This window comes from Pan paniscus, chromosome 13 (assembly GCF_029289425.2).
Source record: "Pan paniscus chromosome 13, NHGRI_mPanPan1-v2.0_pri, whole genome shotgun sequence".
In the NCBI taxonomy this organism is placed as follows: Eukaryota; Metazoa; Chordata; class Mammalia; order Primates; family Hominidae; genus Pan; species Pan paniscus.
Genome location: NC_073262.2, coordinates 144,435,121 through 144,449,132, shown reverse-complemented (window position 1 = coordinate 144,449,132; position 14,012 = coordinate 144,435,121). Strand labels below are relative to the sequence as shown.

General features: G+C 55.0%; 2 protein-coding genes and 1 long non-coding RNA gene across 12 annotated transcripts in view; 1 reads left to right on the top strand and 2 right to left on the bottom strand.

Moving 5' to 3' along the window:
* Positions 1-4,395, bottom strand: part of D2HGDH (D-2-hydroxyglutarate dehydrogenase) — a 33,435-nt gene extending 29,040 nt beyond the window's left edge. For all 4 annotated transcript variants that reach the window (XM_063595664.1, XM_034955590.3, XM_063595665.1 and 1 more), the window contains exons 1-2: positions 4,273-4,395; positions 3,454-3,837 (exon numbers count right to left, since the gene is read on the bottom strand). In XM_063595664.1, coding sequence (XP_063451734.1) covers positions 3,454-3,745 — 292 coding nt within the window. In that variant the 5' untranslated portion in view covers positions 3,746-3,837; positions 4,273-4,395. The remainder of the gene's footprint in view (positions 1-3,453; positions 3,838-4,272) is intronic.
* Positions 4,396-4,422: 27 nt separating this feature from the next.
* On the top strand, positions 4,423-8,245 carry LOC117979509 (uncharacterized). The gene is made up of 2 exons (XR_008624626.2): positions 4,423-4,573; positions 5,150-8,245. It is a non-coding gene; the product is annotated as an uncharacterized LOC117979509 (long non-coding RNA).
* Positions 8,246-9,534: 1,289 nt separating this feature from the next.
* ING5 (inhibitor of growth family member 5) overlaps positions 9,535-14,012 on the bottom strand; it is a 43,174-nt gene continuing 38,696 nt past the window's right edge. For 6 of the 7 annotated variants that reach the window (XM_063595659.1, XM_063595660.1, XM_034955586.3 and 3 more), the window contains one exon: positions 9,535-14,008. In XM_063595659.1, coding sequence (XP_063451729.1) covers positions 13,966-14,008 — 43 coding nt within the window. In that variant the 3' untranslated portion in view covers positions 9,535-13,965. The remainder of the gene's footprint in view (positions 14,009-14,012) is intronic. The other variant, XR_010109563.1, reaches the window with a different exon arrangement.

Below are 14,012 nucleotides of genomic sequence, written 5' to 3'. Positions count from 1 at the left end.
TTTTCAGAAGTCTAGACAAGCTCTCTCTCCAAAAGCAAGCCACATGAAGGGATAATTCACCTAAAATTCAACAACTAAGCCTCACATCAGCAAACACCTACTGAGCAGACATTCAGGACCAAACCTGTGGACTCAAAGATGAGTGAAATTCAGCCTCGCCCTCACCAAACTCGGGGCAGCAGGATGCAGAGGAAGGCGCCCTCCCACAGGCGCACACAGACACCGAGGGGCGGCCCTGCAGCAGGACAGGGTGTCCATGGCCACGGATTCCCAAAAAGGTGCTGATCAGAGAGAGGGAACCCAGGGGGACAGCCAGTTCTTGCCCAGTCAGGCTCAGGCAAGGCAGAGGAGAGGAAGAGTGTGGTCACCCCTCAATCTCAGTTACAGCTTCCTCCCCGCTCCTGCAAGCCCCGGGGGGGCCCTTGCCCACAAGGGCAGCAGCGGCATAGCCCAGGGTGCTGGCCTCCGAGCAGGCTGGGAGCACGGGAACCCAAGCATTGTGCTCAAGGCTCACGCTAGGTTCCTGCCCCACTTACCCGCACGGTGTTCCTGAGGCAGTGGCTCCAAGTCCCATTTTGTAGGGCAGGCACTTAGGGTCATCTGCCTAGGGCCACCCAGACAGCAGTGCTGAGCCAGGACTGGGGCCCGACTTAGCCAAGCCCAGGGTGGGCGTCCATCCTCACCTGCCTCCGGGGACAACATTCGTGAGCCCGCAGGCCCTGGGCCATGGTGTGCACTCAGGGCAGCAGCTTGAGATCGCCCCAGAGGGGTCCTTACTTCGGGAGCAAGGTGAGGGTGGGGGCCCTTCCACTCAAGAGAGCTCCTACACAGTGACCATCGGTCCAGCGATTTCCAGTGACTCCCAGCCTTTCTGCAGGGAAAGAGCTGCTTCCATTATCTGAGCCTAGACCCCAGTTCAACTTGCTAACTTTCTGAACTGTTTTAACATACACTGCACTCCCAGATTACACGGTCTGGAAACTTTCTGAGTGTTCTTAATAATTTCAATCTTCTACAAGGGCCAACAAAAAAAAGACAAAAACAATTCCAGATCTTCCCAATGACAGCACACCCTACGTTCAGCCCCAGGACCTGGTGCCAGTGCTACAGATTTAAATATATCATTTTGTTGTAAATTAAGAGTCAACCAATTCTCTTCTACCTCGCTTTACTATTTTAGCACACAGACACATGCCACCACACCCGGCTAATTTTTAATTTTCTGTAGAGATAGAGTTTCACCATGTTGCTCAGGCTGGTCTTGAACTCCTGGGCTCAAGCGATCTCCCACAGAACTGGGTTACAGGTGTGTAACCCAGCTGTAGTCCCAGCTACTCAGGAGGCTGAGACAGGAAAATCGCTTGACCCCAGGAAGTGGAGGTTGCAGTAAGGGGAGATCGTGCCACTGCACTCCACCCTGAGTGACAGGGCAAGACTCCATCTCAAAAACATAAATAAAAAAAGAGAAAACTGGGCACTGTTACCAAAAGGAAGTGCCAGCCCCAGAGGCTGAGAAGTCCCTCATTCGTGCACAGACTTGTATGCCACTGGGCAGAAGTGCAGTGGGAGGAGAGGAGCAGGCATGGTTGGCCAGGAGCCCTGCATCTTACCTAATGGGCTCCAAAAAGATACGTCTACTTCCCAATGCCCCAAGACCTGTGAATGGGACCTTATTTGAAAAAATGGGGCTGGGCATGGCGGCTCATGCCTGTAATCCCAGCACTTTGGGAGGCCCAGGCAGGCGGATCACGATGTCAGGAGATTGAGACCATCCTGGCTAACACGGTGAAACCCTGTCTCTACTAAAAATACAAAAAGAATGAGCCGGGCGTGGTGGCGGGCGCCTGTAGTCCCAGCTACTCGGGAGGCGGAGGCAGGAGAATGGCGTGAAGCCAGGAGGCAGAGCTTGCAGTAAGCCGAGATCACGCCACTGCACTCCAGCCTGGGCGACAGAGCGAGACTCCGTCTCAAAAAAACAAAAAGAAAAAACGGTCCAGCTAAGTGCAGTGGCTCATGCCTGTCATCTCAGCACTTTGGGAGGCCAATGTGAGTGCATCACCTGAAGTCAGGAGTTCGAGACCAGCCTGGTCAACATGGTGAAACCCCGTCTCTACTAAAAATACAAAAATTAGCCGGGCATGGTGGCGGGCACCTGTAATCCCAGTTACTTGGGAGGCTGAATTGCTTACACCCAGGAGGGGAAGGTCGCAGTGAGCCAAGATTGCACCATTGCACTCCAGCCTGGGCAAAAAGAGTGAGACTTCGTCTCCAAAAAAAAAAAAAAAAAGGATGAACGGTCTTTGCAGATGTAATTAAGTTGACAGTACTGAGATACGATCATCCTGGATTAGGGTGGGCCCTCAATCCAATGAGAAGTGTCTTTATAAGACAACTGGAGAAGAGTCACAGAGAAGAAAAACCTGTATGAAAAACAGAGGCAGAGACTGGAGTAATTTGGTACCTGGGGCCACCAGAAGCTAGAGCTACAAGAGACAGGAAAGAGCCTCCTCTGGAGGCTTTGGAGGCAGCGGAGGGAGTGCAGCCCTGTGATACCCTGATTTCACACTTTTGGCCTCCAGAGCTTAGAGAACAAACTTGTGGGGTTTGGTGGGGAGGGGAATTCTGTTTTGTTTTAGAGATGTAGTCTTGCTCTGTTGCCCAGGCTGGAATGCAGTGGTGAGATCATAGTCCACTAAAACTGGAACTCCTGGGCTGGAGTAACTTTTTTACTTTTTGTTTTTTCAATCCTGGGCCGGCTACTTTTATTTATTTATTTTTATTTTTAGAGGTGAGTGGGGCAGGGGTTCTGGCTATGTTGCCCAGGCTGGTCTTGAACTCCTGGCTTCAGCCTCCAGGGCAGCTGAGATTACAGGCAGAGCCACTGCGCCAGGCAAACTTGGGTTGTTGGCAGGGCGGGGTGGCTCACGCCTGTAATCCCAGCAATTTGGGAAGCCGAGGCGGACGGATCACGAGGTCAATAAATCGAGACCATCCTGGCCAACATGGTGAAACCCTGTCTCTACTAAAAATACAAAAATTAGCGGAACGTGGTGGCGGGCGCCTGCAGTCGCAGCTACTAGGGAGGCTGAGACAGGCAAATCGCTTGAACCCGGGAGGCAGAGGTTGCAGTGAGCCGACGTCGCGCCACTGCACTCCGGCCTGGCGACAGAGTGAGACTCCGTGACTGCACTCCAGCCTGGCGACGGAGTGAGACTCCGTCTTAAAAAAAAGAAAAAACAAAACAACAACAACAACAACAAAACTTGGGTTGTTCTAAGCGACTTGTTCGTGGTCATTCATTCCAGCAGCCTGTGGCGGTGCACACGCCCCTCTCAGCGCAGCCAGGGGCTGGCACCCCCAACCAGGTTGTTCTCAGCCCGCTTTGAAGCCTCCACGGGAAGGCGCAGGGGAGCAGGGACGCGGCCCCGCCGCAGCTTCCCAAACCTCACCCACCTCGCAGCGTCCGCAGCCAGTCCACGTTGGGAGCCTGCAGCGCTTCCGGGTCCGTGATGACCCCGCCGGGCACGATGCGCTCAAAGGCGGCCAGGTCCTGCTCAGACACCGTGGAGAACGGCAAGCGCCGCACGGGGTAGCGCTCCCGGGTCAGCGGCACCTCGGGGATCCCCGGGGCGGAGCAGCAGCCTCTGCGGGCCAGGGGGCCAACCGGCCGACCCCAAGAACCCGCGGCTCCCGGAGCACCCCGCAACAGCCACGCGGGCCACGCCAGAGGCCGACGGGGCAGCATCGCCGCCGGGACGGAGACCTCGGGCTCCTCCTTGGTGGGGGGCCGGTACTCAGGGCCCGGAGGGGAAGGGCAGGGAGCCGCTGGCTGCGCGCCTGGAAGTGGCCAAGGGTAATTTCATGTTTTATGCACGTTGTACAAATTGAAACACGCTTGCAGAAGCAGGGAGGGGGCAGGAGGGCAGCGAAGGGAAGGCTCCGAGCACCCGGGCCCTCCCCCTGCCCGGGCCGCAACCCCGCGAGAGCGCGAAGCCCCACGCAGCAGGCCTGGACTTAGCGACGCGCAGGCTCGGGGCGGCCTCGCCGGGACCTTGCCCAGGACCCCGTTCCGCCAAGCTCGCCCCCCGAGGGGATCCCGCGGACGCGCGCGCGTTCCACGCGGTCACGTGACGAGCTGCAGCGCCGTCCCCCTCCCCCCACAGGCACCGACTGGCTGACGGCGCCCGAGATCGCGCCCCGCCACCCCGACCCGCGGCTGAACCGCAGCCCGGGACCCTAAGCCCAGCGCTCCGCGCGGCCGCGCGCACGCACCCACGACCACGTCCCGGGCTCCAACCCGCAGCGCCCGCCGCAGGCCCAGAGCCGCCGAGCCGGAGTGGGCGGGGCGACGCCGCGCCTGCGCATTGACGGCTCCGCCCAGCGGCCGAAGCCCCGCCCCGCGCGCCTAACGGGCCCCGCCCCGCCTGCCCTCCAGGCCCGGCCCTGCGCGCCTACAGTCCCCGCCCCGCCGTCCAAGCCCCGCCCCGACTGGCACCGGAGGCTCGACGGCCACTGCCTCGTCCTGCGTTTCCTGAGGGCCTCCGGCGCCCCGCTGTCGGGCGCATCCCTCCAGGTAGAGAAGGGACTAGGCTGAGCGCAGCCCAAGACGCCCAAGCAGCAGCTGGAGGGTTCTCCAGAACGAGGCCCGGGACGTGGGCTCGGCCGAGGGACCTGGGGGCCGGCCCGCTCCTCCGAGGCCGAGCCCAGGGGGCGCCCCTTTCCCCAGCGGCCTCCCCAGCTCCTGCACGGACCACCCCTCCTGGGTCCCCAGCCTTAGCTTAGGGGGCAGCTGCCTCCTGCAGGTGTTTTCTTGCCTCCGTGTCCCCTTCTGCCTGTTCAGCCCTCCGTGCCCTCAAACCCTTTGCACACCTGGGGAGCTCCTGCCCTCCTGACGCAGTAACTGCTGTCCCGAGGAGCCTCCCGGCCTGGGATCCCCTGCCTGAGGCATCGCCAGCACTTGTTTTGTGTTTTTTTGAGACAGGGTCTAGCTCTGTTGCCCAGGCTGGAGTTCTGGGGTTGATCTCAGCTCACTGCAACCTCTGCCTCCCGAGCTCAAACCATCCTCCCACCTCGGCCACCCAAGTAGCTGGGACTACGGGCGTGCACCACCACACCCGGCTAATTTGTTGTTGTTGCTGTATTTTTGTAGAGATGAGGTCTCATGTGCTGCCCAGGCTGGTCTCGAACTCCTGGACTCAAGCGATCCGCCCGCCTCGGCCTCCCAAAGCACTTGTTACTTCAGCTCACCCAATTCCATAGAACCCTAGGGGGTGCAGAGGATGCAGATCTCTGAGCAGATGAGGGCAGAGAGCAGGAGGCCACACTCGGTCCGAAGCAGGACTGTGCAGCTGTGCAAGAGGTGGAGGCTACGCCCGTGACAGCAGATGGGTCCTGGTAGTCACACAGAAAACCGGCGAGCTGGATTTGTCCTGGTGATGAGGCTCTGGAGCAGCAGTTGCATGGAGTCATTCCTGTCCTCCTTAACCACATCCCCAGGGGCCACTCACCTTCTTCCCAGGTGAATCACCCATGCAAGACTCTTCCAAGTCAGCAATGCATTTTGCCTTTGGACTACAACCCTGGAAAGAAGACATCCACCTGGCCCTTCCTACCTGGCTGGCCCTTGCTCTGCAGATGAGTGTGGGAGTTTGCCCATTGTCAAGTGTAACTGTTTCAATTACACATTCAGGAACTGGAAAGACGACCACAGATGAGGTCTGTGGACCCCCTTACCACCTGACCTCCACACACCCTCCCTTTGACTAGCAGGCCAGTGGCATCTTGGACCCCTGGGATTAGGAATGATTCAAAACCCATAAAGATTACCACCCATACCATCCCCTAAAATAACTGATTTTTCTGACCAGGCACGGTGGCTCATGCCCGTAATACCAGCACTTTGGGAGGCTGAGGCAGGTGGATCACCTGAGGTCAGGAGTTCGAGACCAACTGTGGGCAGCAAGCCACCCAGGTGCCGAGGCAAAAGACCGAGGACACGAGCTGTTCCAGTATAATAAAATAAGAATAGTTATACCAAATATAGATCTTAGATATGATTATATATGAATATCATTAATCATTAGTTGGTAGCAATTACTCTTTATTCCAATATTATAATAATCCTCGCTCTACAATCACAACCTAGGAAAAACCAGGCCATACAGAGATAGGAGCTGAGGGGACATAGTGAGGAGTGACCAGAAGACAAGAGTGCGAGCCTTCTGTTATGCCCAGACAGGGCCACCAGAGGGCTCCTTGGTCTAGCGGTGACGCCAGCGTCTTGGAAGACGCCCGTTACCTAGCGGACCGTGGTCTAGCGGTAGCGAAAAGTGTCAAGAAACAACACCCGCTACTTAGCAGACCGGAAAAGGGAGTCTCCCTTTCCCCGGGGGAGTTTAGAGAAGACTCTGCTCCTCCACCTCTTGTGGAGGGCCTGACATCAGTCAGACTCGCCCGCAGTTATCCGGAGGCCTAACCGTCTCCCTGTGATGCTGTGCTTCAGTGGTCACGCTCCTAGTCCGCCTTCATGTTCCATCCTGTACACCTGGCTCTGCCTTCTAGATAGCAGTAGCAAAATTAGTGAAAGTACTAAAAGTCTCTGATATGCAGAAATAATGGCATAAGCTGTCTCTCTGTCTCCTCTCTCTCTCTGCCTCGGCTGCCAGGCAGGGAAGGGCCCCCTGTCCAGTGGACACGTGACCCACATGACCTTACCTATCACTGGAGATGACTCACACTCTTTACCCTGCCCCTTTTGCCTTGTATCCAATAAATAACAGCGCAGCCCGACATTCGGGGCCACTACCGGTCTCCGCGCATTGGTGGTAGTGGTCCGTAGGGCCCAGCTGCCTTTTCTTTTATCTCTGTCTTCTGTCTTTATTTCTGTACTCTCTCGTCTCCGCACATGGGGAGAGACCCACCGACCCTGTGGGGCTGGTCCCTACACCAACCTGGCCAACATGGTGAAACTTGTCTCTACCAACAATACAAAAATTAGCTGGGCATGGTGGTTGGTGCCTATAATCCCAGCTACTTGGGAGACTGAGGCAAGAGAATGGCTTGAACCTGGGAGGCAGAGGTTGCAGTAAGCTGAGATCACGCCACTGCACTCCAGCCTGGCGACAGAGTGAGACTCTGTCTCAAAAAAAAAAAAAAAAAAACTGTCTCAGAAAATAATAACAACTGATTTTTCTTTTTCCCAGGGCACAGTCACCCTAGCAAAGCCCACATGTACCCTCAGAGAATGCTTGGAGGAAAATACGGCATGTGCTGGTTTCAGCGTTGTGGGGCCCTCACCCAGCATCTCAGCCTCCTCTTCCAGCGAGATGGCAGGTGCTGGTTTCGGCGTTGTGGGGCCTTCCCCCAGCATCTCAGCCTCCTCTTCCAGCGAGATGGCAGGTGCTGGTTTCGGCGTTGTGGGGCCTTCCCCCAGCATCTCAGCCTCCTCTTCCAGCGAGGACTCCGGTCTACGGATTGGTTTTCACCTGGACGGTGGGTGAGAGGCCGACTGTACCTCGTGATGACCAAGCTCTTCCCAGGTTCTGTTAATGCACTCCTCAAGGCAACATCTTGAGACCCATCAGCTCCTGTTATGTTTGTGTCCCCCAGAATTCGTATGCAGAAGCTGTAACCCCCAATATGGCCGTATTTGGAGATGGAACTTCTGAAGAAGTAATTAAGGTTAAAGTCAGTCACAAGGGTGGGGCCCTGATCCGACAGGACAGGCATCCGTAAAATAAGAGACACCAGAGAGCTCCCTCTCCCAGTCAGTTTCGTAGGCACACATGAGAAGGCAGTGTTCACAACCCAAGGGAAGAGCCCTGGACAGGCACCAGACAACCCCAGCACCTTAATCTGGGACTTCCAATCTCCAGAAATATAAGACATTTTTCTTAAGCCTCCCAGTCTGTGGTATTGTGATAACAGCCTGATATGGTTTGGATTTGTGTCCCCGCCCATAATCCCCCATGTTGGGGGAGGGGCCTGGTAGGAGGTGACTGGCTCATGGGCGCAGATTTCCCCTTGCTGTTCTTGTGGAGGTAAGTGAACTCCCAGGAGACCTGCTTGTTTAAAAGTGTGGCACCTTTCCCCTTTGCTACCTTTCTCTCCTGGTCCGCCATGGTAAAACGTGCTTGCTTCCCCTCCGCCTTCTGCCATGATGTAAGTTTCCTGAGGCCCCCACACCACGCTTCCTGTACAGCCTGCAGAACTGTGAGTCAATTAAACCTCATTTCTTTATAAATTACACAGTTTCAGGTCGTTCTTTATAGCAATACAAGAATGGACTAATACAGAGCCCAAGCTGACTCCAGCAGCTTCCAAAAGGCAAGTGCAACACGGTAAGTCTTGCCCTTCCAGAGCAAGCACAGTACTCCTTTAGAAAGCAACTGCAGCGGCCGGGCGTGGTGGCTCACGCCTGTAATCCCAGCACTTTGGGAGGCCGAGGCAGGCGGATCACGAGGTCAGGAGATCGAGACCATCCTGGCTAACACGGTGAAACCCTGTCACTACTAAAAATACAAACAATTAGCCGGGCATGGTGGTGGGCGCCTGTAGTCCCAGCTACTCGGGACACTGAGGCAGGAGAATGGCGTGAACCTGGGAGGCGGAGCTTGCAGTGAGCAGAGATTGCACCACTGCACTCCAGCCTGGGCAACAGAGCGAGACTCCATCTCAAACAAAAAAAAAGCAACTGCAGCATTCTCACACGTTTTCCTTGGAAGTCAACTTGAGCCCCAGCACTGGCCACTGAGCTTCCTGAGCAACCACCCAAGGTAAGGCACAGGGTCCTCCCCAGACCCCCAGCCAGCAAGCTCCGCAAACCACTCTCCAATCACTGCATACCCCTTCAGAATTCAATTTCACACACCTGTCTCTGGGCACAACACTAACATTTTACACCTGTTTCCCAAAATGATGCTGAGTCTTGGGGGTGGTTCCCCCATACTTTTCTCGTGGTAGTGAGTAAGTCTCACGAGATCTGATGGTTTTTTTAAGGGGAAACCCCTTTCACTTGGCTCTCATTTTCTCTTGTCTGCTGCCATGTAAGATAAGCCTTTCGCCTCCCGCCATGATTGTGAGGCCTCCCCAGCCATGTGGAACTGAGGGTCCACTAGACCTCTTTTTCTGTCAGGTGAGGTGGCTCACGCCTGTAATCCCAACACTTTGGGAGGCTGAGGCAGGCAGATCACCTGAGGTCAGGAGTTCAAGACCAGCCTGGCCAACATGGCGAAACCCCATCTCTACTAAAAATACAAAAATTAGCAGGGCGTGGTGGCGCGTGCCTGTAGTCCCAGCTACTCAGGAGGCTGAGGCAGGAGAATCACTTGAACCCGGGAGGCAGATGTTACAGTGAGCCGAAATCATGCAGTGCCATTGCACTCCAGCCTGGGTGACAGAGCAAGACTCCATCTCAAAAAAAGAGAAAAGAAAAATTTTTTTTAAAAAACCTCTTTTTCTTTACAAATTACCCAGTCTCGGGTATGTCTTTATCAGCAGCGTGAAAACGGGCTAATACAGATGCACTTTCAATTGTTTGTTCCAAAAAATACTTTATTTATTAAACAATATATCCATAATCTATAACATGATCCAAAAATACTGATATACATCTTTACATTATCTAATAAAAAGATTTACAACATTATGTTTCCTTTACAAAGGGAACATAGATAATAATTCCTTGAAAATAAAAATGTAACATTCATGTTAAAGCTGCATCATCGTTTTGGATGAAACGTGGTTAAAGGTGGACACCACAAAATACATACAGAGGAAGAAAGAAACTCCTGAATGGGAACATTTTCTTACACTTCCCCTGGCTTAAAATTCCTCTCAGCACAAGTATTGAAGGCCAATCACTGCTCACTAAAAATTTAGGAAAACCTTAAGTCTTCAATGCCCATAATTAACATCCCTCACGATTTTATTCTAAACCATGGGACCTAACCTAGGACAGGGCAGACCCTCGGCTCTGGGGTCATGTGGGAAGCTGCTCTGGGCCAGCGTCATTGCTCAAAGCAGCCCCAGCCAGGGCTCCCAACGACAGGACAGGAGGCCAAGTCCGACAGGGCTGCTGGACAGAAGACAAGCTGGCCGGTGTCCCCATCAGTCCCAGCAAACCCTCCCACCGCCACCAGTCCGCACAGCTGCTTCTCGCTGCTCCAGGCAGACTGGAAAACACCCACGCCACAAAGCCCTGGCCAACAGTGAGACGGGCAGTCAGCTGCTGCTCAGGCAGCCACGTAGGCCTCCGCGCGGCGTCCCTGGCCAACAGCGGTCTCACGTCCACCCGCCCAGGGGTCCCGTCCAGCATGAGACGGGTGGTCAGCTGCTGCTGCTCAGGAGGCCACGCAGGCCTCCGCTCGGCATCCACGTCCCCAGCAGCAGCACCTAGGGCACGTTCGCAGATGCAGAGGGCTCGGTTTCACCAGCTCCTGTTTTCACTGCAGCCTGCCTTCCCCTACAGGATTTCCTCAGATCACTGACTGACACCGTGGCACTGAAAACAAGGAAAATGGGCAGAACGCTCCTTCCCATCGAGGTCAATCGCACAGCCACTGAGGACCCACACCTTCAGCTCAGATGAAGCTGCCACAGTGACCCACTGGGTCCAGCCCACACACTCTCAATCCAAGAGATGGGTCTGGGACCGGGCAGCTGTGGAGGGGGGTCTGGTCTGAGACCAGATCCCTGAGTCACCCCCAGGGAGAAGGCGGCCAGGCCTTCTGGAGCAAGGCGTGGATGGTGCAAATGGTGTGGCTTCTGTGTCCCTGCAGGGCGGGGTCCAGGCCAGGGGCCATGACCTTCTTTTCTGGCCAAACGGCCACTCCTGAGTGTGTCTCTCCCACAGGTAGACAGCGTCAGCCACAGAGCACTCAGGATTCAGTTGGGTCCAAACTACAGCCCAAGGAATTGTCTCATTCTGCTCATGTTTTCTGTGTTTCTTCCAAAACTCTATGCATATTATTTTGGTGATATTATTGTAAGTGGCAAAAGTAAACATTAAAAACACTAAGCACAGAAACTTGAAAAGAAAAGGTCAAAATTCAATACCTGGGATGGTGCACAGTGGCAGGCAGGACCACATCATCACGTGTCAGACAAAAGCTTCCCACATGGAAGCCAGTCATCTTTCCCCAGAAAGCAGCGAGACCTCAGGAAGCCGGGCAGCCAAAAGCATCAACAACCCCAGCGCTTTCCAGGGGTAGCCACGGGTGTGAACAGCTCAAAGGTGGAGCGCAATATCAAATTCATTTCTGAAAAATTGCCAGGCACTGTTTCAGCACAAACTCCCTGCACTTACCTATCCCTCTTCCCAAAAATGGTAAAAGAGAGAAAAACATTTTCCACAATGTATCCTCCAAGATCAATAAACATCTGTGTTGGCTGGGTGCAGTGGCTCATGCCTGTCATCCCAGCACTTTGGGAGGTCGAGGCGGGTGGATCACTTCAGGTCAGGAGTTCGAGACCAGCCTGGCCACACATGGTGAAACCCCATTTCTACTAAAAATACAAAAATTAGCTGGGCGTGGTGGTGGACGCCTATAATCCCAGCTGCTCCGGAGGCTAAGGCAAGAGAATCACTTGAACCCAGGAAGCAGAGGTTGCAGTGAGCCAAGATGGTGCCATTGCACTCCAGCCTGGGTGACAAGAGCAAAACTCCGTTTCAAAAACACAAAACAAAAAACAAAACACACACACACACACACACACACAAAACCTGTTCTAACAAAACGTTAAGTCATTAAATGAAAATTCATCTCCCAGCTGAGCACAGTGGCTGACACCTGTAATCCCAGCACTCTGGGAAGCCGACGCAGGCGGATCATTTGACCCCAGGAGTTTGAGACCAGTCTGGCCAATATGGTGAAACCCCGTCTCCAACAAAAATACAAAACTTAGCTGGGTGGCCAGGCGCGGTGGCTCACGCCTGTAATCCCAGCACTCTGGGAAGCCGAGGCGGGCAAATCACGAGGTCAGGAGATCGAGACCATCCTGGCTAACATGGTGAAACCCCGTCTCTACTAAAAATATAAAAAATTAGCCAGGCGTGGTGGTGTGCGCCTATAGTCCCAGCTACTCGGAGGGCTGAGGCAGGAGAATGGCGTGAACCCGGGAGGCGGAGCTTGCAGTGAGCCGAGATCACACCACTGCTCTCCAGCCTGGGTGATAGAGCAAAACTCCATCTCAAAAAAAAAAAAAAAAAAAAAATTAACATACAAAACCCACCCATCTCCAGTTTCACAGCCGTGGTGGAGGGTGTGAAGCACTGTAGCCTGCCCTCTCTGGCACTTTCCCTTCTAAGCCGCAGGAAGGCACCGCTCAGAGGGAGCCCCTTCAGGCCCAGACACTGGCAGGGACGAGCAGCAGCAGTGGCCGACCGCCCGCCTGCACCTGCCTGGCACCTGCACCCGGAGGATCCACTCCCACCCACACCCTCGGAAAAGGACAGGCGGCCCAGAGGCATCCGTGTGTTCAAGAACCGCAGAACACGAATGTGGACACCATCCCAACCAGGACTGTTCGGGGTGTTCTTGTTCTCACTCACTGACTACCAGCTTCTCGACGGGAGGGCCCCGTCTGAGACACAGAGCTTCACACGTTCCTTCTGCTTTATTTCCTCTCCCTAGTGAAACATTAAACACAGGAGGTAAAGATACAGATGTAGCCATCAGAAGGAAGTGAGGCTGTCATTCCAAATGGCCCCCCACCATGAAGAAAACCAGGCTTTTCTTAAATCGGGAACCTCACGTCTCAGTTTTCCTTCAGGTTTCTTTCTGTGGTGTGAGGACAGAAACAGGCTTCCCTGCATTCCTCAGGACTCCTCTCCTTCCTCTAAAGGCACAGGAGAGGATTTCCGAGCGCCTGCGATGCTGTCGGGAACCGCAGGCTGGGCACCGTCACCAACGCATCACAACAGAGCAAATCTGCACGGCCTTCCCCAACTACCACCGAAAGGATGGCTCCGGCTCAGCTTGGGGAACGCTAATTAAACAAAAAGCACACTCGAGTTTCCTAGCTTCATTCCAGAACTGCTATTGTGGCACAATAAATTCACAACAAATTCACATCGGAGTCCCCTTGAACGGGAGCTGCGGGCCTGGGAACGCGCAGCACAGGCAGAAGCATTCGTGGTTCGTCAGCTCCTGGCAGACGGGACTCACTTCACAGACACACAGACCCACGATCTTCATGCTATTAGGATAATTTCATCTTCACAGTAAAAAATCACCAATTCCCAGAGAAACGGAGCATCAGCCCAGCTGTCGCGCAGGGTCTCGTGGGTGCTGGTCACAGGACCTACAGCTACTCCAAGCTAATGAAGAGCCGTTTACTCCAGAGGTGAGTCCCCCGAGGGAGGACCGAAGTCCAAGCTAAAAAGGCGGCGCACAGCGAAGCGGAGGCCGCTTCCTCCGGGGAAGAGCCCCCAGCCCTCCTGGGCCCGTCAGAGGCGCCCCAAGCGGGAGTGCGCGGTGGCCGGAGGCGGCGCGGAGCTGAGTGTGAGGAGGGCAGCGGCCCCACCCGCGCCTCTCAGTGGCAGGTGTGGCAGGTGTGGCAGGTGTGCTCCAGCGGGTGGGGCGCGCGGAGCCCGGGCTGTAGCAAACGGTCCTGGAGAACCACAGGAAAGCTACGCGAGGGTGGCGCCGCTCTCCGTGGACCAGGTTACCACGTCCCCGCCCGCACGCCCGGCCGGGCAGCCCGAGCTCACGAGCGCCCGCCCACGTCCGCGGGGGGAGTCCTGTAAAAGCCACACTAAGGTCGCGGCGGCGAGTCCCTGCAAGGTCGCCCTTCTGTGCGAACAGGGTTTGGTGGTTCTTGTTCTAGGAAACATCCAGCGCTTCAACTGGCCACGGAGTTACTAAGTATCAACCGAACAAGGTAGTTTTAAAAGGAAGGGAAATATTGCGACACGAATGAAGGGATAGATTAACTTGCTCCTCGGATCCGGGCACACAGCTCCTCCTACTTCTTCTTCCTCTTTTCCTGGACACACCGTGGACAGAACCTGT